Source organism: Phaethon lepturus, unplaced genomic scaffold, assembly GCF_000687285.1.
Source record: "Phaethon lepturus isolate BGI_N335 unplaced genomic scaffold, ASM68728v1 scaffold9495, whole genome shotgun sequence".
Lineage (NCBI taxonomy): Eukaryota > Metazoa > Chordata > Aves > Phaethontiformes > Phaethontidae > Phaethon > Phaethon lepturus.
Genome location: NW_010539918.1, coordinates 96,964 through 123,803, shown reverse-complemented (window position 1 = coordinate 123,803; position 26,840 = coordinate 96,964). Strand labels below are relative to the sequence as shown.

The window sequence follows — 26,840 nt, the reverse complement described above, 5'->3', positions numbered from 1 at the left end:
CTCTCAGCTCAGCTTCCCATCTCTTCATTGCTACAGTCTTATCTGATATTTCCTAAGCAAGAAGGGATGTTCTCCATGCCTCCAACAGTGCTAAACACTTAGTTTCTGACTGCAGGAGAATGCAATAATGTGGTGTTATAGAGGAATGCTTATTTTACTGTATTCTGAGTCATTGGCAGAAATAAAGGGTTTTTGTTATAATTACTTGACTACACTTCTGATCTGAAATAAGCTGAAAGCATGAACCTTTCATTCCATTTACGAGATGTCAGGAAACACAGAATATTTTAATTATTTGGTCAAATAACTCTACATTTCAAAACGTACTACAGGTCCTCTAAGGATAATTTAGGATTATATAAAGCAATTGCAATACACATTAAATATGGTAAAGCTTGCATTTTTTTCATGCCTTAAACATGTAGGATTAATGTTTCTTTGATTGGTGTTCCCTGTAATAAACATTTATGTTTTTCCTAGATTTGTTTGGAAAAAAATGGAAGATGATCCCTCAAAACATCAAAGAAATCTTGTTTTAATTCATAATTTCCTATCTGACATATCAGTCTTCCATATCTTATTAGTTAAAAGTGTGATTTGCCTGGGCAGAATTTAGATTACAGGGTTCAGGAAAAAACATAGAAAAAATGTTTTGCCATTGCCTCACATCCTGAGTAGCCAATTTGGGGAATTTAAAGCAGTGTTCAGTAATAAATAAATACAATGGCAGCAGTTCAAATTTTTTGCCTGGTTATAAGTAACAGAAACAGAAGAACGTTGATGTATAATGGTATAGTATATGGTATAATATAATTGATGTCTCTGTGGTAACTGGAGATCAGTTCGAAATACGAGCTCTCTCTTTCAGCAAAATATATAAACTCTCAAATTTAAGCCCAAGAATAGACCCATTGAAACCAGTCAGAATCACTGACATAATTACTGAGGAATGTACATTTTTAGATTAGATACTGTAAAGCACTTGAATACCTAATAATTCAGTGTGTCAGCCCTATGGGTCCCCAAAACAGAAGCCAGAACCTCACCAAGAATTCCATATAGAGTGGACAAGTGAAGTCAGGTATCTCTAAATGGGATCCATAAAGGGCATTTCCTAGAGCTATAGCAGGAAATGTTGAGATTAATGGGGCTATTTCTAAAATCTCTCATTCCTCTGCGGTTTAGGTAGATTTCTTAGTTTTCTGAGGAAATATTTCCATTTACACAGCATCACAGCTCTGAACAACCACTTAAATGTATATAGCTAGCATCAAAAGTATATAGGTAGCTACCTATGTAAAGCAGTATCTGAAAGAATAAATTCTTACTGTCCCACACCAAAGAGTGCAAATCGGGTTGTTCTCTTTTAAAATACGGTCATTAGTAGCAGTAGTGTCTTTGCACTGGAATTTCCCTTGTCTTTAAAGAGCTGATCAGTTTTAGTACATACCTTATTTAAAACTGATCAGGATTAAAAATCTCAAGGAAATCACAAAATTCAGAACCAAGTTATCGCAGAGAGATACTGAGAAGTGGTTCCTTGATTTGGGTGAATGCCTTAGCTGAATTCTAGTGAAGTCCTTCAGGAATTCCCTTTTCACGTATTCTTGTAGTTTTGTTCTTTAAATATGTGATGGTTGATTCATAAAGTTTCTTGTTTTATATACACACATATAATATTTTATATATATACACACAAGTGCTTTGAATGACTATATGCTATTGTGTAGGTTTCAGCCTTCACTTGCATGTCAAAATGAAAATGGATACAAAGAAGCCTGATATCACGACTGTATTTTTTTCCTTCTTTTTAAAAGCATACTTAAGAGAACCTAATGTGATGGACATTTACAACCAAATCACAAATTATACTTCTGCTACAGTTCCTTCTCTTTAAAAATAAATGTGTCCACAAAAGCTAACACCATTAATAGTTGCATGGAAATCCAAATAGCAGAGCAACTGTGCAGAAATACAGAGGAATATTTAAACCAAGCAATACTTGAAAGCTAGTTTGGTACTTTCTATTATCTACTTGCGTAGCTGAGACCTTTATTTCCCTTAAGAGGCTGTTAAGGATTCCTGCAAGTTTAAAATAAATCGTAACAAAAACAAACAAACAAAACAAAAAAACACAACATCAACTCACAGTGCAACAAACCATGTTTCCTTTTAATGTTTCCTTTTAATTAAGTTCTGCAGCTTCTCATTTGATGTGCAATTTCTTGACTATAATAGAGTTCATTGCCAAATACTTGGCATGGTTATTTATGTCTATCTTTTACTCACCATGTAGCCACATGCAGAGGAAAGAAATTATTAGACTAAGGTGGATGTTGAGAAAAATATGTTTGTTCATTTGGAAATTGGAGTTTATTTATAAACCCCACAGATGGCTTCTGATTCCATTTCAAAAGCTTTTGAAAATAATTAAACAAATGTGTTTGATGCTGAATTAAAAAATTTAAGTGAATTTCTGTTTATCCAAAATGAGTGCGAGTAGGTGGTGACTATGTGCAAATGATTACTGATTGAGACAATGGGGTCTTAACTGCTGGGTGGAAGTGAGTTCTCTGTCCATATCATGGCTCGTGTCTTTTCTCAAGCTTGTATCTCACTTGAGATTATGGCTTAAAGCAGGTTTCTGAATTCTCTCCAGGCTCACCTTTTCTCTGCTGTTTGCACCTCTTTCCACCTCACAGCAATCATCAGAGATGCAAATTCTGGTGTGTCTTTGACTTAACAGAGAAGGCAAGCTGAGGTTTATAGAGATTCTTGAGACTTTGGAGTTTTCTTTCCCCTGTAAAATCCATTGGGTTTTAGGGTACACATAGGGAGAAAAGTCAACATAGTATTTGGCCTAGTGAGGCATATTGGTTTACTGGAAATAATCCTACATTTGTAAGTGTTCAGACTTAGGGATAGGTTTTGATTCCTAATCAAAGCTAAACTTTACAACCAAATGGGGAAATTAAGCTCCTTGATTTTAATACTTCAAGAATGGAACAGACCAAATTTATAAGACTTTATTTTATATCTTATTCTTTTTTTGTTGTACTGTTACATTTGAAGCCATTGAGAGATACACCTGAGTGCCGTTTGGGTTCCATATTGATTATAATTCTTCTGAAGATGGACTGAACATCTGAATTCAGACTTCTTTCCACACAAACATGCAGACTGGCTGATAGATAGTCCTCAAATCTCAAAATGCTGAATGGGTTCAAACTATCAAAAATTGTGTTTGTTTTGGGAAAAGAGATTTTTACACTGATATGGAAAAGGATTCTACTCAGATCAAGAAATTACTTTTCTACCTCTAAGAGGAACACTCCATCTTAGAGTTTTTACATTCAGGACAAGGGCCCAAAAACTAAATATACTAAAAAAAAATAAAATCAAACCGTGGCTCATGATCCTTCCAGAGCTTCATTCTGGCACTACTTAGCAATGGGGAAGGCTCAGCTGGGACCAAAGCTTCTGGTGAATTTGAGTCTCTGCCTTGTAGGAAAGGATGGCTGAGGCCAGTGTTGCTGGGTCGTCCTGTGTGCCCATCTCAACTCAACTCTGCCCTGGAAAAGAAAAGAACCTATCATCATATGAACCTCTCCTGGAACTCCCCTCTTTTTCCCCAGCTTTCTATAACTTGCCTTGTGGCTGTCACATTTATGAAGATAGTTATTGTTGGCTGTATGGTCAGTGTTGCATGTCTAAAACCATGCACATGAAGAGTGAAGAGTCATCTGAAGGGCAATATATAAGTACATTTTGCTTGAGATCTTGTATCTCTAGAGTTGATATTTTCAGTGACAAAGAACATATCTCCTATCAGATATTATACTTGTTCCTTACTCTACTACCATTTTTATAGGAAGAGGGCATTATATATTTCATGTTTCTGATCTGCAGCTTGGAAATTATTTATTGACCACATTAAAATAATGCCAACCAGAAAAGAATGTGTTTAGCCCAGTCCTGGTACCCATGTTTCAAATCCTGTGTCCCCTTTTTCTATGATTTCTTTCCCTCTGTAGCACTCCACTCATAAGAATTTATGCAACAAGCCAGAGCTGCACAGTTATCTTTTCCAATATTCCTTAGCAATGTCTGCCATTCTAAAAAGCCTGTGACTTGAATTCTCAGTTCAGTCAGGCATCAAACCATATGTTTTCTCTTGTTTATGTTAAAAGCAATTACTGAGTCTGTGAGGCAGTAGAAATTATTCTAAGATCTTGATCCTGTGAGGCTCTAATTGCATTGCACAGCCCAAAACATGATGCTGTCTTTCCATGACAAAAGTGCTGAGTGGAGGAAAATGTAGATAATCTGGTGTTTCTTTTGGATCACAAAGTAAAAGACAATTAAGAATGAATCTCATAAATTCATACACAGAGGTAGAAATGAAAAATTCCTCATTTTTCACCTAGTAATTGTCTGTCTACTGATAATGTCTCATCCATCAGGGATGACAAAATGGATTCTTCAGGAATGTAAAATCCAGGATGTTTCTGAGATGGTCAATAACATGAATAGAGATGAGACAAGTTAAAATACAGAAGTTATTTCCCATAAAGTAATTAACCAGTGTTCCAAGAAACAGAGGAAGTTACTAGCTGAGTTTCAGCCTGAAAGCTGTGTGACTGAAAGCACTCCTTGTCTGCAGCAAAGTCTCTTGAGGAGTGGCAAATCCCACCATGATGTGATTAATTCCTAGTGCTGGTTTCAGTGCCTGTTCAGACATTTCAAGTGTAACACTTGAGGTGTGTGACTCTCCTAAGTGAATCACAGATTCATAGTTAAAAAGCTTTAGTCATCTCATCCATCACTCAGTAAGGATGAACATGTTCTCAGAAGCTATTCCACTATGTAGCTGATATCACACTAGGACCTTCCTAATGTTCAGCTTCATTTTTTTCCTGTCTTAATTTTATTGCTTACTCCAGTTGAGTCTCTGAGACTAGAAATTTTTCCTAGTCTTGCTTAGACAGACTTCCTGCTTGGCAAAGAACTTATCTGGCAAGGCCAAAATCTGTTACTAAGTAGGCAATTGCTTCAGCCTAAATCCATACCAGCAAAATCTGAAATCCTGCAGAGACTTACAAACGAAAAATACAAGGGAGGTGAGGAAAGGACAGACTGCCCCAGACTTCAGTGGGAGATATCCTCTTTCCCACCTGAAAGGCCACAAGCAGTGTTACTGGTGACTTACAACTAAATTCTTCAATGTGCTGTGTTCTTTAGGTAAGCTCAGCTCAAGGGACTAGGGACATGACTTCAGCGTACAGTAGAAGAAGGCAAAGAGATGTACCCAGCTGGTAGTTCCACATGATGTAATGCCAAGTTTTGTAGAAGCATGAGTTCCTGGAAGCCATAGATCATTACCAGAATGCAGCTGGTCCTAGCTAGTTAGGTTTATCTGCAAGGCTAATTAGCTCATACACGGTTCAATACAACCATGGCTACAGTATTTTCAGCTCTGAAGCAGGCTCAGCTGATATCTTTGCTATGCAGATGTGCAAATACATGCTAAACTGCCTACTCCCTGAGGCAATAAGAGGACCTCGATTCCCCAACAAGAGTGTCAAACAAAGCACATCCAGCTACAGTTTTGATTTCTTTCTCTGGCCTAATACTTCCCTAATTTTCTAAGCAAAATGGTGCAACTTCAACATGAATGCTTGAGAGACACCCAGTTCAAGAGGACCACACTGCTTGCTAGCTAGCGTACACTCCTGGGAGAGCAGCTATGGTTGAAATGGTCATAGCAGGTAAAGGACTTAAATCTGTCTTCCACATTCCAGGCAAAAAACCAGTACAATCAAATACTCTAGTCTTATTCACTCATAAGCGTGTGTTTAGTCTTACAGTCTTGGCTGCATTAATTAAGACTGTAACCTATATTTGCAGTTAGAGAAAAATGGTATTTCTATTCTCCTAAATTCTCATACTTGACGTTATTGTTGAAAGGATCTGCTGGGCCCTCTATATGATGCACCCATATTTTGGAAGGAAATGAGTAATCTTTTGAAAGATGCCATCTGAACCTCCTCAGACATTCAGTAAGAATTTCTGGCTGCATGTGGCTAGCAGCATAGGGCGTATTCTTACCTTTTTATTTCTTAGTTTTCTATGAGTCCTTCAATCAGTTCTCTAATGGGCTAAGCTAGAAAAAGTGAAAAGTATTCTGGAATTGCTAAGTTCAGAAAAGACTGTGCCATGTGAACTGGGTTTCAGATATCTGCCTGTAGAGAAATGTGTGGTTAAGAAGAGAGGAAAAACTAGCTAGGCTGGGATTGAAGAACTGAATTTGAATATGGGAGGGAGAAGTTAAAAGGGAATCCTTAAATAGTTGAGATCAGCTTTAGTATACTTATATCTTTATTTGCACTAGACTGCTGAACATTCATAGCCTGTCTATCTCAAATCTGTGCCCCTTGAGATATGCCTCATATAATTCATCACTTAGGTAGTAATGTATTTGTAAGAGTTAATGTTGATGTAGATCTATCCTTCCTGGGCTATGTAATAACAACCAGTAACTTGCCTCCTGTCTAAGGGAAAGAAGCTTTGCAGGAGTGCACTCAATACCTTCCATTTTGTCCTAAGACTCTCAAAAACCTGTTTAGTATGATACTCTTTTTGTGGTATTGGCTAGCAATTCCTGCTTGCTAGATAATGGTGTGCAGAGTTTATTATAATACTACTCTATCAGACTAACAGGACAGTTTTTTTCTTACTTCTATTATCTCTGCTTCTCCTACCCATTCCCCTAGGGAAACTTTTCATTAAATTCTTGTAAAAATTAAAGACGAGTTGGTTATAGAAAGAAAACTGGGTGCAGTATGAATCCCAGCTAAATCTTTATGTTTATAGACATCTTTATCTTAATGTATCTTGCAAAAGATAGGAAGAGGGGTTTTTTACTGATAGGACTTCCAGGTACAATGGACAGCAGATAAACTGCAAACTGTCTTGCTAGTTCTCATATCCATTTGTATATCACTGAATTTGCTCTCATATCTTTGAAATCTCAGATATCTCAGACATAGATAATTTCTTGTTAAATTCAGTGCAAGTTGGCTGAAACTTTAACATCTCAAGGAGTGTTAATAGCCTTCTGGATTTGACTTGTTCAAAATGCTGTGCAGACATGACCTGCTTAATCCTTCCAACACTTCAATAAAATGTTTAGCATACACAAGTAATGTTTTAGAGGTGAACAAATAACTCCTAATACTTTATTTATTGCCAGTTGTACATTTCTGCAAATTGAAAGTTTGTGAACACATTGCAAATATTTTAAACATTCATTATTCAGAAGAATCTGGTAAATTTAGGAACAAATGTTTTCTTTACCAATGAATCAGAAATGATTGAAAAAGTAGTGTGCAGGAACCAAAAAAATGATATGGCACTGGTTAGAAATGATGATCATGTGATACTGTGTCGTTGATGGTTCCCATATTTATATAAAGGATGAGAATAGTGCAAATTTTGTAATTTATTATTGCATAAAACATTGAATTTCTTTTTTTCTGTATAGAATTTCTGTCCTGCTAATATCTCTTGCTGGTAGATCCTGTCACCTCAAATATCCCTCAAGAGACAACCCAAAAGGACTGCAACTGAATGCAAGATTAACAATGTGCTTACATTTTGAAAATCATATTCAAGACAGATAATCTTTTTTCTTCACTTCAGTACGTTATTGTCACACAATATTACTAGGGAAAAGACAAAGCAAATAAACCATAAGTAATATCAGCTTTTGGTCAGTAAGAAACATACATTCTCAAACACAGCTGTGTTATTCTAGGTATGCAGTGAAAGAAATAAACTTCAAAACATAATTGAACTGTTAGCAATTATGTGATAATATCCCAAATGGGTGTTTATTTTTCATTTCTAAAATATTAGCTTTCATTGTTACTTAAGCCAAGTTGTTAAGTAGGCAATGGATGTGTGGTCTACTGACTATTGTCTAGTGTGACAATTCCCAGTTCTAAGATAAACTCACTGTGTTGTAATAGCATTCAGCTCCTCCCTTATCTGTTTCTCTACCAGAAATTCAGGAACATGGAAATGGGCGAAAACAGAGTTTCTGTCTCATTAATTTTATGAAATCTATTTTCTTTGCCTTGGTCCCAGACTTACACAAAAGTCCTGCCTGCAGAGTCATGCAGAATTACCTTCTTTTGCTTATTTATATAGAGAAAGCAATTTCCCTCAGAAATAATCTTTTATTTTCCTTAACAATTCCCACATAAATTATGTAGAGCTCAGAAATGAAAAATGCTTTCCTAACTGCCACCTCTACACACTCCAAGTGATCTCCAAGGGGCAAACTGGTGGGGGCTTCCTGCCTTGTGCATTGTCTATCTGTGGAGGGGCACTTAGTGTTGTTTGACCTAAGGCACCTCCCTGGGCGCCTTGTTTTAACAGTTGGGCTCAGGCAGACAGATGTCCTGACCTTGTCTTGGTATGCCCAGGCAGAAAGGATCAAATCTTAGTAAATAAACTGCTGCTGTTGAAACAGGAGGAGCCAAGTTAATTGATTCCTGGCTATGTTTCACCTGCAGAACTAACAGGGTTTAAAAATATTTTTGAGGAGGGAAAGGATTATAGTTGCTGCTGATGTCTGCACATCCAACAAGGCAAAATGACTGCCTGTTTGAAGAAGAAGGTACTACTGCTGTAGCAATGCATTACCTAAAGCCATATAAGAGGGGCAGGCTGCTTGGTATGTATTTTACGCAGCAAGTTTAGCTGTCCAAACCTATCACTCCTGTGTCTATCAGCCTTCTCACCCTGTTCATCGTATGATGTGCACACACCTGCACCTTCCCTCCTAGAGCCAGACTGGAACCAGCTATTATCTTTGTCTCTGAAAACAAACCTGCCTATTATGGTCTAAAATTAGGATACTTTTCCTTCCCTTCTACCTTTCACAGGGGTCATAAAGGGGTCTCCCTGACTAATCGGGAGACTGCTGGAACTCAGTAAGTTTCTGTTTATATACAGGTCTGGTTTTAGACAGGCTTAGCTATTCATTCCCACACCGCTATGTTTAGGGCACTGCCTAAATGTGGCTATGTTGTATGTGGCTACGGTAAGACTAGCACAAACAGACCTGGTATGAACAGATATTGTTCCACGAATGAATCCAACTAAAATTTGGGGTTTACTTTCTTTAGGTAGCAAAATATTTTATCAGTGGCTACAAACTTGATGTAATCCCTCTATCCTCTCAGATTATATATATACAGGGAAAAAAGTAAAAAGGTATGTAGAGTTATCATCATATAGATACTGGGACTAAACCAAACACTGTTCACAGCTGGCTTGACTCAAAATTCCTTAAAATCAGTAGAAAACTTCCCTTGACTTTGAAGGGCTCTGGTCATGTCCATATTAGGCATAAGAGCCCCTGAGGATTTATCTGTAGATACAGTTAGCAGTTTACTTATGCAAATCTCAAGTGTTTCCTGAGTTGTTTGAATGTTTGTTTTTTGTAAAGCTCACCTGCTCTTCTGCAGCTTTAAATGTTTGGTTTAATTATTCCAACATACTGCCTAGAAGGGAGAGTGGGTGAGAAAGGATGGGGACTAAGAAAAAAGAGAAATTAGTGGAGATGGGAAAGAGAAGTCGAGGTAGCAGTCAAGAAGCAAAATCAAAAGGAAGAGAATGGAAAGACAGTGAGGAGGAGAGTGAGAGAGATGATAAAGAGCACATCCTGGAGATGGCCTGGTATAAGCTTGATTTGTCTATTGTTAAACTGCAAATGAAAGAAACTAAAGTGGGAATACAGAATGCTTAGTGCAAAGATGGCAGCTCATGCTCTGATAATACCGATTTCCAGGTTCTTGTTGCATGGTGTGTGCTGGGAGGGCCAATAAGGGAGAGGGAGGTGCAGAGACAGAATGAAACCACCTACAGAGAAAATGTATCTCCCCTTCTCTCCTCAGTTCTCCCTGTACTCCCCCACTGCCACAGCTGTTTGTGGCACAATTAGTCACTAATGCATTCAGCATGTCTGTGCTGCGTGCTTGGACATCTGGTGGCAGCTGCTGTGTGCAGGTTTCCTGCCCCGTCTTCGATAGTGTAGTAACTAACTATAGTTATATAGTGGTATGGTGGTGTGAAAGTTGTGAATGGGGATTGGTACTGTGATTTCTTTGGGACAGTGCCAGGAAAAAGAAAGCTGATGGGCCACATGGTCTGCCACAGGAGAAACCTTGCTGCAAAGAGTTTCTTATGGCGTACTTGAGCGATTCTGTTTGTTAAGATTTGTGCCTGTGTTGGGTTAGTGAGTTGTTTAGCGATCTGGGGCAAACCAGTAAAACAGGCTGATGAATCCACGAAGTAGGTGCCAATCTGGGTTGCTGCCTTTTTCAGAAGTAAACAACTACGCGCCATTGTTCATCTTCCTAACTCTCTGCAGGACACAAGCTGTAAATTACATGTAGGAACAAAAGGTTGATGGGAGTAAAACCGGGTGCTCAACTTCCCAAGGGAGTGCTTTGCCCTCCAGCCAAAAGACTAGCTTTTCTGGCTTAAACCAGCACAGGCTCTTCATATGCCTTCCCATCAACACTCAGAGCCCAAGAAAAGTGTGCACTACAGGATTTGCTACACTGAAGCATTTACAACTGTTTCCATTACAAAACCTGGTTTCAGGGTTGATCATGGAAATTAAATCCAGTCTGAAATGCAGGAAACAAGATTGCAGTCTAGGGACATAGGAGGAAATCTTATTAAAAATACCATATCTTACTGAGATTACAATTAAATGGGTATAAAATCCTCTGTCGTCCCCTGAAACTGACTTACAATCAGTCTCACAGACCAACTGTAGTCTATGCAGAATGTACACTGCCACGACAAGAATCACCTAATAAGCTTTGTGCTTTTTATATTCACCGAGACTATGTTCTTCAACTCCCTATAACAAGTTTGAAAGTTCCACCAAAATATGTTCAGAAAAGGATTTTCTTAATTTAAAAAAAAAAAAGTCTGATGATAATAGAAAAAAAGTTTTTTCAAATTAGGAGCTTCCTTTTTCAAAGTTTCTGTTTTTTAAAATAGAAATACCAGCTATTTCAACAGAAAAAAAATTCCAATCTTCCCTCCTTTCAGTTGTTACCATTTGATAGTGAAACCAATCTCCATTGGTGTAATTTTTTCATCAAAAGTTCAGGTACATTCATTTTCTAGTCTGTCCACATAATAAAATCCAAATAAATACACATTATAGGGAGAGGCTCCCATTGAATTGAGTGGAATTTTGGCCTTTGACTTCAGTTAGCTCAGAATTTCATCCTCTATGGGGATTCCCACAAAAACATCTCTCTATATCGCTGTAAGCCATGCATGTTCCTTTTCTTGGGCTCCAACACATATACTGCCTAATAGGATTTTTATCAAAATTAATTGGTGCTGGCTACAGTTCACATATGTGATAAAATCATGAATGAGTTATTTCGGTGTTCCTGTACTATATTCCACTATCATAGATTCAGCACCTGTTGTGTCAAAGGCTTCACAGAAAAACATTTTTTTAAACGCTGGATTTTTATCCTTTGTAGTTGTATTGTTTAATTCTCTTTTGAAAAATTAATTCATTTGGTACCACTTATTATTTTATGAATATTTAGTGCCACTAATTTTACTGCTTGTTGCCAAGGGAGTAAGCAAATTCCAAAAGCTCAAACATTTAACTATGTGATTTGTGTTGTTAACGTCATGGGAACAAATCCACAATGGGAATAAACTGATAGGCTCAACTTAAAGCGATGCTCTGATGCTTTACGATTTTTATGTCCCTACGTACTAAGATTATCCCAAGCTAAAGGAAAAGTTATGTATTTCTCACAAAGAAACCCGCGAAACAAAAAAAACTTTTCCCAAAGCTACACATCTCCTTTGACTAAATTTTCTGGGCAGCATCAGGCCCTGCACCCAGGCTAAATTTGGACTGCTGTCTACCTCAGGCCAACATATTTTAGGGGAGAAATTCCATGTTTGGGTGGGAAAGAAGGAAATACTTTTGTGTCAGCTCTTTTACTTATTTATTAATGGTAGCTCTTTGAAGTGTTCAGTGTATTGGAATGCAAGTGTGTCCTAGACTGGCATGTAAGCAAGCAGATGGCATATGAAATGGACAAACTTACTTGTTATATACATACAGTTCATTAATTATTTCTGTGGTTTATCACATTAAATGATGTACTGCGATGAATTATTTTTCTTGTATACATCTGTCTTTTCCTTTTGCGTTAGGTACTAGCACATCCATGCAGCTGGTCTAAACACGCCTAACCTTAGCTGAATTTTTATAGGGCAACAAACAAGAGAGAGACTTTCCAAAGTGGAATACCACCCACTCCCACCAAACACATGCAGAAGTACTGAGAAGTCTAAGATGCATATCAAATAATATTCAGTATTGAGAAAACAACCTGTTCATAATGTGATGTCAGAAGGGCTAGAATTTGAAACTTCAGACCATGAAGAGACTAGGAATTTCCACTCCTAGTAAAATGAAACTTTGCTTCTGTAACACTTGCCCACATCGCTGAAATGGACATTATTTTCCATTTACCTATGCCAAAGAAAATTTAGTTTCATTTTTTTCATTCCATATACTTGTAAATACAGGATATTAACAGAGAAGTATTTTATGCTCATTAAAAAAATAAGATTCAAAGTTACCTAAATTTTAATTAAATATTCCATTCTTTTGTTTCATCCATAGGGGTGAATTTTAGAAGTAATTTATCAATTGAAGAAAAAGATATGCTTAGTAAACTTACAACAAGCATTAACTGTGCACCAGCATTTTAAATCCCACTAAACTTCATATATTTTGATGCTAAAAATATCTATAGCTATAAACATACAGGAATTCAGAGAACTATTTCTTTTTCCAGTACCATAAACAGTAAGGTGTATAAGAGATTGGTTCTTTCCTTGCTTTTAAAGCCATTTGTTTCAAAAGAAAAAGTAGCGTATTCACTAAATGAATGTGTTTTATCTGTAACTTCAAAGTTGCTAGCTTCTTACTAAAAAGATCCCCTGTGTTTAAGAAAAGATTTACACTTTAACCTTGTCCCACCAGATATTCTAGACCTGTAGGAAAAGCCTGTTGGAACCTGTTGCTAAAAATTTGGCTGATTGAGGAAAGGATAGTCAGCCATCTCCAAGTCAAAAGTCAAAGGAAAGGCAAAGTTATGAAGACCTCTTTGTGTAATGTTCTCGTACCTGTGGCTGGAAGGACCTGTCTGTATTTTTCCATTGTTTGTCTTAACAGAGATTAAAAATTAATGAGAAAATTCTTTCAAGTGGGAGGATCAACAAAATTGTAATCTGATATAGAACTATTCATTTCAAATTTGCTAAGTGAAACTGAAATTGGGGCATTACTGGCTGTCAGTCACTACCACATGTTGATTGTTAAAGGTGAGACATACTGGCTTTGGTGATCCCTGACTAATCCTTCATTCCACTGCACACAAACCACTGTCGCAATTCGGCAGCTCTGAAGTGTATGGAGACAACATGAGAAATTGCCAAGGCACACAACAGACATGCCTTTCACTTATCTACAGAGTCTTTAAGATTTTCACCAGGGATTTCATGTGGCATCTAGAGTCACACAAAATTCCATGTCCTGTAATGTCCCTCAGGAACTGAGACCTTGTCTGAATGTCAAAGACTGTAATACGTTCTCATCCGTTTTCTCTGTTTTGGGAATAAGAGGAATAATTCCTTCCGTACCTCATACCATCAATATAATAAAATACAGCCTTAGTCCTCAGTATCACTGCTGGTACTGGCATTCGTTTCTACTTTTGTTGGAGCAGCCTGTGCAGAGAAGCCAAGGGTAGAATGGGGTGCTGGAGACTGAACTGCCTCAACTTACCTTCTGCATGGAGTTATCCTCAAGGGATGAACAGACACATTTTATAAAGATTCATTGCAAGAACAGGCATTTTGCTTGCTCTAAATTGAACTGCAAAAAGAGAAAATGGTGAGATGGGACAAAATAAGCAAAATATTTTGGGGAAACATCCAGCTAGCTGTAGATGCTTTGCTGGAGTGCAGAAAATCTAGTGCTTTATGCTCACCTGGTTTGCAATAATGAGGAGATTTTAAAATACAGGAGGGGAAACTTAAAACAAACAGTGCTTTTCTGAGCTAACTCACGAGAGATTACACAATTTTTCCCGCAACTGCAATAAGTATAACTTTTGACTGTGCTTGTGTAACAAGAGGAGGTTTAGTGCCTCTTTAAGACTTCAGTGTGGCTGCTTAGTCAGTACTAGCTCGCCTTCCACCACCCCTTTTTTCCACTGCTGGGTAACTTTTGTTGCAATATGGGTGTGACTTTTGATGGAGCTCCCCCTCCCAGTTATGTCATTACTTCAGTTCCTTTGAATCAGAATAAAAAGTGCAGCAAACTTCAGATTCATTGACTGCAGGCTTACAAGCATCAGGACCTTTCTTCTTTCTGCAGCTTGCAAGGATCTCTGGTTTTTGAAAAACAGTTCTGAGAAAACAATGGCCAACTTCTCCTTATGGGCAACTTTTGGATTATGTTTGCTGAAGCTCTGTCTAACAGAAACACGTAAGTTTTTAATGAATGAGAACACTTATGGTTGCTAATAAGTTTATGCTTCAGACAGCAAGAGCTCTTCTGCTAGATAGCTAACAGCTTTCTTGCATCTATCTTTATATAAAGTTTTACTATTTGTAAGAGTTATCAGAGCTGCTTTAGAACTGTAACCTCAGCCATGTTGGTCTGTACAATCACAGAAAGCTGTGTATTGCTTGTAAAGACCAATTCCAGATCTATAAAAAGTGAATTGTAGATCATTAAAGTTTAAACTAAGAACAGAAGTACGTTAGGGAATTTAGAGTAGCTCTTGTAATGCTTGGTTCGACAATGTGGCTGCTATTACATGGTTCGTTTGCTCTCCCAGTTCTGTTTCAAACAGTAAAGAGGGGAGTTGGGGGGGATGGGGCTGGACACTCCCTTCCCCCCCCCAGCATACAGCAACTGCATTCTTGAGTTTACATGGGCTGAACTAACAGCTAGTATATACTGCATTTGGACACAGCCTTGCTAAACAGAAGCAAAACTGCAGTGATCTGTGACTGAAATTTGGAGAGCTTTTGTGCCAAGCATGCTTGTTTCTGACTTCCTAAGGTTTCTTTGGGATTGACTGACAAGATTTTGGAACAGAGGGGGTTAGAAGTGACCACAAAATTCCGTTGCTTATCAGTTAACTTTCTGTACCTTCGTTATCTGCTTCAAATATTTGTATTTAAAAATGAAACATTAATACAGAGAAAAAAATAAAAAAATCTATGTCCAAAATGACAGAATACTTTTGAAATTTCAGCAGGCTCAGCTGTGTTTGAGGGAAATGACCATGCTTTTAACAGACTCTCACTGTGACAGCAACTGCCTCGAGGCATTTTGTGGTTGGGGATAACAATTACACTTCTACATTACTTTTCTACTCGTCGGTTCCAGGAGTCTAACAAAATACATTTTTCATGGCCATTGTCACCCAAGGGCTGTGTGTGTGTATAATGAATATATATCACATTTGTTTGGATACTTCTGTAATGGTTTCAGTGCTGCTGGGCTGTGAATGGGTGTGTCAGAGTGAACAGTTCTCAGTGCATCTGTGATAGCTTGAAGCACCCTCATTTCTTTTCTTTCTAAAATTATCTGTTGTACCAAAATGCTGTTGCTAAAATCAGGTATATGGACAAAGCCCTTAGAGAAAGGCCAGGGGTACTGTAGGCAAATAAAATATGTCTGAGATGTGTTTAAAACCTTAGTTTTCTCCAAGTCTGTATGCTGTATAAGTATTCTAATCATTTGGTTACTGGCTGCTCAAGTGATTTCTCCTTTTATGAGCTGCTGGTGGAGTGTCCTAAAGCAGCAGGGTCTGCACTGACTCTGGGAGTAACAAGTTTTTACAGTGAGACAGAGCAGAAAACTCCATCATCTAGTCTCTAGCATAGTTACAAAAAGCATGTCAAACTTCATATGACCCACAGGGAAGTTTCTTTAATGGTTTAGGAAGGTATTAGACTATAGCTACAATATATTTTAGTTGGTACACGGTACATTCCAGTGTGACTTTGTAGTCAGTAATGATTTCAACACAGCAGTTAATAGTGGTTTTATTTTCTTTTTTAAACCAGTGACTTTGCTCTGTATCATAGAGTAGTGGCCATTGCCATTGGGAAATACCTTACTTGAAGACAAAATTCAGATCTGCTCCTGAATTGGAATTTTGATTCTTTTAGTACAGAATTTGGAAAAATTAGAAAGGACCTGGGATTACTGTTAATGTGATCACTAAAGGAAAGATGAGATCTAGAGAGCAGCTGAGAAACTTACTCATCCTGAGTTCTGTGCTGTTGTGACCATACTGTCACTAACACGTGAGTGAGACGTACTATGGTATTGATGTGGTCTTTGTTGTCTAAGGAGTCTGTTGTCTAAGGAGTCTGTTGTCTAAGGAGTCTGTTGTCTAAGAGTCCAGAAGGATATAGATGCTGACCTCTTGGTTAATGATGATTCTGGGGGAGATTTTCCCCTGTGAGGATTATGTATTTGTAAAAGTATTTCTCTCAAAGTTTTCCTTGATTAACACAAAGTGAACCCTAGAATTTGACCCCCAAACAGGAAGAAGCTGAAATAGATGTAGTAGTAAAGATGAAATGAAAAGAGGGAGAATGAGTCCACCAGTGGGATGGAGAAGCTTAGCTGTTAGCACCGGAGAGGTTGCCAGAGTCTCAGTATGAGGTAAGGTTCTGAGACAGGACTACTATAGCTATCAGTCAGTCACAAAGGAAGGGACCCACCTGCCTCTTGGCTTATATATCCATCATATAAATTTGTAAATAAAGCAGTTTGAAGAAGCTCTTTGTGATAGCTTATTTTCACTTCGTCCTTACAGTGTGTATCTTGGCTATTTTCCCAAAGCTGCAAAGTAACTAGACTTTATTAAAGCTCACTTAACTTCCATCATCGTTTAATGGAAAGGTTATATATCTGCCCTTGAAATACTGCCACTCACAGAGCAAACAAATCATGGCAGAGGATTGTCCTGAAGTCTTTGGAGAAACTTACTTAGTGGTGTTCACCACAATGCAGAACAAACTACCTTGAAAACAGGAAGTCAAAGAAAAGCTTAATGAGGAAACATAGCATCATACAATTGAGGAAGAACTTTTTAAACGAAAGGCTTTTAAAACCACTGGTGTCTCTAGCCAAGGTTAAATTAAATTTTCCCCCATACCTCGTCTTTCTTTCCAGAACAGTTCTTTTATAGGCCAAGACTTGAAGACAGTGTTAATATTGCAGTTGTTCATCTAGCACCTAAACATGCATGGAGATTCAGGATGAGATGTCCTGAGATGCTGATAGACAGGTATAAACAGCAGAGAGAATCATGAGCTCATTACTGCTAAAATACTTGTAGAAAAGATGGGTTCTCAGTAATTTCATGAAGGTGTAAAAAAAGATGCTTTCACTGAAGGACAACTGGCATTTTAAATGAAAGAACTTAGGGAAGAGAGCAGGAGCATATAGTGAGGAAAAATGTAGATCTCAAAGGCATGTTTGGTTGTATGGCAAGGAACACAGCGGGTTGCAGGAAGCAACTAAAATTAGTTATATAGGCAGCATGAAGTCTTGAGGAATTTAAGTTAGAGAAGAAATCTGAAATGTATCAAAGTAAGAACCTGGTGTAAACCTCTGCAGACGTTTCCACTAATTTCGATAGGAACTGTCAGGAACAGGGGAAAGTAAATGAGGAATAAAAAAAGATAACAGCAGCAATCAAGTTAATGTATAAGAGGATTGGAGCCTATAGATATGTGAAACGTTAGGAAAAGTAAAAACTCTGTTGCTGACTTGGTAGAGGAAAAAGCTCTGGTGAGCTTTGTGGGATATGAGTTAATTAAAAAGTAAAGGGCAAACAATGCAAGATGACAATGTTCTTGCCAAAGAAGAGATGGTATTCGGAGGGAGTGGCTAGACAGCATCAGTAATTAAGTTTGAAAATAAGTTGCTAAGAGACATTGTTTTTAAGGGGAGATTAGATAAGGACAGACTAGATAGATGTATTTAAAGGATGGTTTGGATATTGGTGCTTGTGCTACTGGGTAAGAAGATGGAGTAGAAGACCTCTGATAACTCTATTTCTTCTTTGATAAAAGGATAATTTTAGTTCTGAATGTAGTTAACTGGTAGTGGAATACATTGTAGAGAAGCAGGGAGAAAATTATGTAGCGCTTTTTATATAAGAAAAGGATAAGTCAGCCCAAGAACTTAAAAGTTTTTTGACATTCCAGAGATGCTGTAAGAAGGATTCTCCATTTGCTTTCTGGTCATCTTGCCTCGCATTTCTGTTCCTGCAGTAATGGATAAGTGTTTGAAAATGCAGTCAAGATAGAAGATTATAATTCTCAACTTCCTATGACATGGATTCCATTATTTACAAAACATTGATTTTTATTTTATTTTTTTTAAAGAGAACCCTATGTAAGAGACGAGGGAAGGTGTTATGCCAAACTTTCCTCTAAAATGGCTTTTTCCAAGACCAAGGCATGTACATAGTTACCTGTGAACAGTAATTTCAGAGAGGATAATCATGAAACAAACATGACCCACTTTGAAAACAATACAACATTGTACTGCATCAATACACAGTGTTCAAAACACATGATATTTTAGCATCAGCTGGTAACTGAGAGCATGCTTTATCAAATTTCATTTTTCAGCACTAAACTGAATTCTTAGACTAGAGAAGTTCAAAATTCCACCTGAAGGCCAGCAAAATGAGAGGAGCAAGACAGAGATTGGGTTTGTCACCAACATGTCTCTGATACATACATCATGGTTGCTACGAAGTAAACCCCACATCCACAGTCTATTTTCTTTGCCTTTACCTGTAAGGGTTTCTTTGTATATATCTGGTGGTTTGGACCGTTCTTCATGGGGTATCGACAACTGAAGGTGTGAAGCCAGTTTGGCATAGCTGCTAGTCATTTTCCAGACTAGACCGGAAGTTCATGTGCTGTTAACATGCAGTTGTATCTCACTCCCAGGGAGGTAATAATTTCAAAGCCATCAGACACTGTAATTGTCAGTGACCATTGTGGCTGCTGCTAATACTGGTGGCAGACAGGACTATGTCAGTTCAGAATGTTTATCAGTTTCCTCCCTGCCAAATCACAGGCCTCCCTACTGTGGAATCAGCAGTAGTATCAGCAGCAGCTGGCTGTGATTTTCCTCTCTTGCCAGGGCTGCTGGAGCTGACCCCACCCAAGAGATGAAAGAGCAGCTTGTCGCATGAATGAATTTGCAGGCAGTAATGTGAAATGGCAATTCAGAGAAAGAGGGGTTTTCCTTGGAGCATCTTTTCAGTCAGACTGAAAGTTTAGCTAATTGCGATTTAAAGTTCAAACCTCGTGACTGTTTCCTGCCTGACGAAACCTGCAGGCATTTTTGGAGTCTGTGCCTACAATTAAGAACATAATTGAAATCTCTTTTGTACGCACTGGCTTCGGGACTTTCCAGTTCCTCTACATGACAACACTGGGTGCATTATACAAAGCAGCAATCTTATTTCAGTACAATAACCTTCAACGCTCACACTGTGAAACAGAAAAAAAAAAGACGACACAAAGGAGTTGAAGAATAATATACAATTTTAGCAATTACTAACATGGAAGCTCAAGCAACTATGCCAATTCAAAGAAAAAATCACAGATAAGACCTAAATTTTACTTACATTTGCAAGTTGAAAAATACATTGCTTCACTTTTTTTCTTTCCTTCTATTGATGAGTGAGCTAGGCTCAGTAGCTGGAAGCTCTAAGAGACTGCACTGTATCTTTAAAAAAAAAAAAAAGAAAAAATAAGACACAGCAGCTATGGTAAAACTTCTGTCTCTGTTTCTGCTAATGATACTGTTCCAAAAGCAATGTGAGATGGTTAAAAAAGAGGTTGCTAGGGTAGAGGCTGACAGCTGCCTGGGAAAAGGGCATTAGCCAGCTATCATCACATTTAATGTGTGTTTTACTAAATACCTGCTTTTGTAATTAAGAAGCTATCCTTGACAGAAAGTATAATAGTAAAAAAAATCTGCTGTGACATAGCTTTTGTTGATTATATATGTTTCACAGTGGCAGCATGTTAGCAAAACAAGTTCTCAGAAGTATATTTCCCTAGGGGACTTTTTTATTGTTATTTTTGTTAATAATGTATAGGTGTCTGTAAAGAAGCAGGGTGTGGTATGTGTGGGTAGATGTAATGAACAGTTTCTTGCAGCGTTCCCATACTGAAGTTGGAGGTTAACTGGAGCTCAACGTATTGTCTATGGCCACCCAGGACCCTGTGGGCAGGTGTGAGTGAGCTCTGTCTAGGCAGCAAGCAAGCTGCTATCCAAATCAGGGTCTCAAAGTCAAGCACCAAACTTAAGTTGGCAGCCTCTCTGGGAGAACATATCTTGCTGCCAAAGAGGCTTATCAGCAAGAGATCGGTATCACGCTTGCCAGTGCAGCATGACTGCAGCCGTTTTCAGAGAGCAGGCAGAGCCCACATACCCACTGAAAACAGACTAAGCAAGCTGGCAGCGGCTCTTTCTACAGCATGTAAATGCAGTAATTTGACAGTGCCATAGGAGTGACTGTGATGGTAGTGATTAGTTGTTTACCTACTCATTGAGAGGCAGTGATACACTACATCACTGCAGCCAGGTCTTCCCAGCTCCATCATGGTGCTCTGAGTGAAGCTTCTGCACAAGGAATGTGGAATAGTTAACTGAGCAGGTTCAAGGGAAAGTAGTATTTACCACTTATAAAGAAACATGATTCATTAATAATGAAGACACTCAGGGTGAGGCCTGAACTCATCTTAATGTTTTGCTTTCACTCACTTCCCTATTCTTCCTCCTCCTGCTAGATTAGCTGTCCTCCATTAATTTACATGTCCTTTGCCTTTTCCATCATTCACTCAGGCATGTCAGTGTAGAAAAAAAGCCTGTTTTGCTAATGAGTCTTCATATTTATAAATGTAGGTTTTTGTTCTCTGTTCCTATATATTGCTTATGCATAAATTAGATATATAGGAACATTTAGAACATGGAAATTAAATAATATGTATTCTGTTCAAATAGATTTCTCCAGTAGCAGTACTATAAAAATCAGATAAAACTTTTATTTGTTGTTCTGACACTTTCATCCTGTTTACTTGTGTGTATGCTATCTATACACATACTTAAGACTGGGAGCACTTGGTTCCTGTTAGACAACAGAGAATGCAAAAGAGAATTTTTTTAAAAAGTCCTTATTCAAGACTTATCTTTTTATGATTAGGGGTTTTTGAAGCTGTTTGGCAAATGAGAACCGACTTAAATATTTTGTCCTACTGTCAAACTTAAGTTCTTTAGGTTCAAGAACTTTAAAATTGCTGATTTAACAGTTAACTGAAGAATGATGTCTTAAATTTAGTCAATTTTCTCTCCTGTTTGAAGCAATACTTCTTAGTGATAATTATCAGCTATCTTCTTGAGATCTTGGAGGTATTTGTACATAAAGGCTTGACACTCTGGGAAAGCTTTGTGCCAAGAGACATAAAATGACCCAGCAAGTCAGAGGAGGAGCCAAGAACAGACCCGCTGTTTGTAACCTGAATGTGGGCCACCGGATGACAGTGCCAGAAGGCCATGTGGTGAGAACGTTACAATTCCAAAGAAGTTTGAGTGCCACTGTGCAGCAACTATGTGTGTCTGGGTGGTACCCAGGTGTATTTTTTAAATGTCCATGTGTTCTTTTGAACAACCTTTTCTGTTTCTTGCACCTATTTACTGTTTTCCCCGCTAATCCATCTCTGTGTCTCTGGGACATCTGGCTGAAGCAGTCCAATAAATCTGATAGACTCTTGTCAGCCTGTGTCTGTGATAGAAGGTTACATCCAGTAAAACTTCTGCTCAGCAGCTTAGTCATTCTCAGGCAAAATTAAATGTAGAGAGCAAGTTCTTCTTCCAAGAGACAGGTCTCAGAGAAGACTCAAATTCTCTTATTCACATTTTTTATAATTTTCTTTTGATTTCAGCCTACTCTGCTGGCAAGTCTTACTTCCTGTCTGTGCTGGTTTTGGCTGGGATAGAGTTAATTTTCTTCATAGTAGCTAGCATGGGGCTATGTTTTGGGGTTGTGCAGAAAACAGTGTTGATAATACAGGGATGTTTTGGTTACTGCTAAGCACAGTTGCTTACAGTGAGTCAAGGCCTTTTCTGCTTCTCACCCCATTCCATCAGCCAGTAGGGTGGGGGTGCACAAGAATTTGGGAGGGGACACAGCTGGGACACCTGACCCCAACTGACCAAAGGGATGTTCCATACCATATGACACCATGCTCAGCATATAAAGCTGGGGGAAGAAGAAGGGAGAGGGGGACGTTTGGAGTTATGTGTTTGTCTTCCCAAGTAACCGTTCTGTGATGGAGTCCTGCCTTGATGGACATGGCTGAACACCTGCCTGCCGATGGGAAGTAGTGAATTAATTCCTTGTTTTGCTTTGCGTGCATGCATGGCTTTTGCTTTACTTATTAAACTGTCCTTATCTCAACCCACATGTTTTTTTTTTTTCACTTTTACCCTTCCAATTCTCTTCCCCCCGTCCTGCTGTGGGGGGTGTGAGCAAGTGGCTGTGTGGAGCTTAGTTGCTGGCTGGGGTTAATCTACAACACTGGCATTGTGTTCAACATCAGGCTGACAGGGCAGGAACATCCAGTGACTTCAGAAGATTGGTATTAACAAAATACCACTCATATTGCACTAGCAAGAATCACTTTGACTTCTTGGGAGGAGCAAAAGCTCTTCTAGCACAGAAAATAAAAATACTTTTCTTGAGTTCTCATATTGAGCTCTAAACTCTTAAAATCCTCTTTTCCAGAATGTAACAAAATCATTTTATAGCCTACAGAGAATAGATACTTGGTGGTTCCAGTTGATCACTGAATGGGCACAGCTAAGATTTTAGAAAGGCAGCTATCCTATTCACAATTCTTGTATTAAAAGCAGTAATAGGCAGATGTTGTGAGAATGTGAGACATCTTCCCTTCTGTTAACACTTTGATGAGAGTATATTTTTATCCAGGTAGTTCTTATAACAAGTAGTTTGTGTTTCTGGAGCTGGAGATCTTTTTTTGTCTTTTGTATTTCCTAACAACTCCTATTATTTATATACATGCCTGTGGGTGCCAGCCCAGAGTACACAATGTATTACATACAGAACAATGTGAGACTGGTAAAATGTTGCAACAGTGCCCGTAAAGATCAGTGAAATTTCTATCCAAAACGTTGCATTTGCAAATGAATGAATTCTTTAATTAATTTCCATTGCTAAGTAAAGGAGGAAAAGTTAAAAAAACACTCTCTACCTGACTACATTACCCTTCAAAATAAAATATAGGCAAAGTTATTTTCTTCAATTGCTTCTATGTTGTCACATTCCCATTTTAAAAATACAGCATAGCCACAGCATTGAAAGTCTTGGGCCCAGCAAGGGTTATATTCATTAATAACCTACAAGAGTGTTGATAACATCCACATCTTCAAAGCTCAAGGTGGGCATTAGTAACAAAATGGAGTGGTCTCTCCTCAACATATCCTACAGCACCTTAAACATTTGAACATTTCAACATCAACATATGTCTGAGATTTATTCCTTCCACTTGTCATCTGCTGGATTCTTCTGAGTACTGTAGAACAACTTGAATTCTTCTTGAAAGAGATTTGATGTCTTATGCTTTCTCAATGTATCACTTCAGAAACACATGGTGTCTCTGATGAAATTTTGTTCTGTGTAATGTTTCTTTTTCTTGCGTTATACAGAGTTCACATAAATATTACAACATTTGGTCTAGAAGGGATTACTGTCTTATCTGTTGTTTCACCAACACATTCAGCACAGTTGGAATCAGGCTGAATGTGTTTAAATTACCATAGAACTTAAAATTTCAACTCTAGGTGTAGTGTTATTTAACAGAGTGATGAATAAGAAGATCCCAGCTAATGAGAAAGAAGTGAACTGACATATATGCTGATAGCAGACAATAACCAGAGTTTTTTGTGATCCTTTGGAAGTCAGTGATCTTATCCCCACCTCACAGGTAGGGAAACAAAGAAAAAGCAAAATGAGTCACCCAGCAACATAGCTGTAAATAAAACATTTTCTTCTAAGTCTCAGCCTGGTGTTCCATGAACAAGATTAGTGCCTCTTTAGTTTGAATTTCAGAAAGCAGATATAAGTTCACATACAGGGTTATTTCAGCTGAAATAAGCATTATTATTACTATTATTCATAAGAAAAAAGTCCTTGTGCAAGCATTCTTCTACTGGTGCAGAAGTGAACAAGAGTACAGAGGACCAGAGAGTTCTCTGGAAAGCTGTTATCTTCAAAACAGGAAACTCTCCAGTTACTAACTGTTTGGTAATCTGTCAGCGAGCTTGGCTATGCAATCCTTACTTGAGCTGGACAATCCATGTGAGAAAACACACTTTATGAGTAGGAGCTAAGTATTTTCCTAATTTTTGAAACACCCTTACAAGCCGTTGTTTGCAGATCTGCACTGAATTTATTAACAGTACCAGCCAAAGACTTTATTACTCATAGTCATAGTGCTCAGGTCAGGCCAGTTTATCAACACCAGTCACAATCATATTACTGTTGACTCACAGCAATTGCAAGGCAACATATTAAAACTTTTTTTCCACCCCAACATGATACAGATATATCCACAATGATACTCATAGCAGCATAGAATCGTAGAATCATTTAGGTTGGAAAAGACCTTTAAGATCATCAAGTCCACCACTAAACGATGTCCCTAAGCACCACATCTCCATGCCTTCTAAATACCTCCAGGGATGGTGACTCAATCACTTCCCTGGGGAGCCTGTTCCAATGATTTACAACCCTTTTGGTGAAGAAATCAAGTCCCAATGTAAGTCTGTCTGTTGCTTTTTGACTTACTGGTTTGGTATCTTGAATTGATTGCTGTATTGGGAGATATCCCAATATCTCCCATCCTTACAGAGCAAATAGTTTTAAGAATCAGCTGAATTAGCAGTGTTTGGGGAATCAATGTATTAAGGTGTGTCTAAAACATGCTTTCAGAATGTTCAAGAAACGCAAATGGGATCTATACACAATGTCTGCTAGCAGATCATCTAGAAAAGTGGTTCCACGCTGTGTCAGCTACTTCTGCTGTTCCTAAGAGAGATCTCTGCTATGTGTAAAGAACTTTCCTCTTTTATTTTTTACAAGTACCTGATGAGATCTTCTTACTTCTGATTGCAGAGTCCTTTACCGGCTTGCTTTCTTTTTCAGCTCTGATAAAGGTTACTGGTCTCAGTCCCTCTTTTGTATTGTATATAGCTCTCTTAATACTTACTGTCACATGGTAATAGTGGGCCACACACAATTAGTTTTTTGCTTTGTCTAGTGTATTTGACAGACAATGAATTTTGCTTCAAGAATCTAAGTAGTTTCCTTGGGAGAAGAAGAAACAACTTATAGTGCTTTATTAATAATAAATTGCTACCTATCTAGGATTTTCTATTTATTAAGATGGTTTATTCCTGATTTGCTATTTGAATTGACTCTTGCTCAGAGTGAATCTGACTTCATGGTGTTTTCCAATGTCATGAAACTCACAGTAACTGAATTGAGGTCTGTCACTGTATCATTTGCCATTCAAACCTTGATTTAATTATGGACCTTTTCATAAAATCCAACTATTTCTTATTAAAATAGAAGATTACTGGAATCAAAGCAGAATCACTGGCTTCACAATGATTCCAGCGCTTCTGGGAGACAATGAGTCTTCGCTCCTTAAGGATGATTACATTCAAGTAGTGCGTTGCCCATACATATCTCCACTGCCTAAATATATATAGATTTAATGTAGTATTTGAATTCACAGAATATCAAGGCTACACTACCAATGCCAGTTTGCCATTCTTCCTTCATGCAAGTGAATCTTCACTGCCTTTCATGAATTATTAAGTTTAAATAATCTTTAAAAAAATGAAAAAATATATAAAACCAGAGTCATATCATTATTCTCACCACATTTGTGATAGCAACAGCATTGTGTACATACTAATGTTAATTGCAAACTCTAGTTATTAAGCATACCTTTTTACTAAACCAATTATAAAAGATTCAAAACTAAGACTGTAAGAATTATTAAAGAAATTTAATTGAACATTTAGCTTGGGATACAAATAACCTTCATGCATCTTGGGAAAGTTTCTTGCTAGGTCAGTATTTTCAGTATAAATCTTAAGATTCTTCAATGAATGGATAGAGTCCATAGTCCAGAAAATGGAAACATTTTGCCACCAAATATTCCAGTTGAAGTTTCCTGCTGGCCTAGGCATTCTCATTACAATCTATGGGATCCTTCTGGTATTAGGGAAAAAACAGGGAGTAGTGGATGTGACAGTGTTCTTTTCCATCGTCAGAAGCTTGCACTGATTTAAGGTAGTGTAAGAGCTTTCCTACTAATTTCTATAGATTCTAGATGAGATTTGATTAAGTAGATTGTGTTAATCATTAGTGATCATTTCCAAAGGTATCTTTTTGTTTGAATCATACTTCAGATCCCAAGCCAAGTCTTTCTGCCAATGAAAATCTTAAGTTTGGGTTTTTTTCACTCTTAATCTCTCCCAGTATTTCCAGAGTAAAATTTCAAGGTCTTCAACAAGTGAAAATGAAATGTGCGTTCATCATCCATCC

General features: G+C 37.9%; 1 protein-coding gene across 1 annotated transcript in view; it reads left to right on the top strand.

Moving 5' to 3' along the window:
- Nucleotides 1-14,559: 14,559 nt before the first annotated feature.
- CD44 (CD44 molecule (Indian blood group)) overlaps nucleotides 14,560-26,840 on the top strand; it is a 57,427-nt gene continuing 45,146 nt past the window's right edge. The window contains exon 1 of the mRNA XM_010287277.1: nucleotides 14,560-14,626. Coding sequence (XP_010285579.1) covers nucleotides 14,560-14,626 — 67 coding nt within the window. The remainder of the gene's footprint in view (nucleotides 14,627-26,840) is intronic.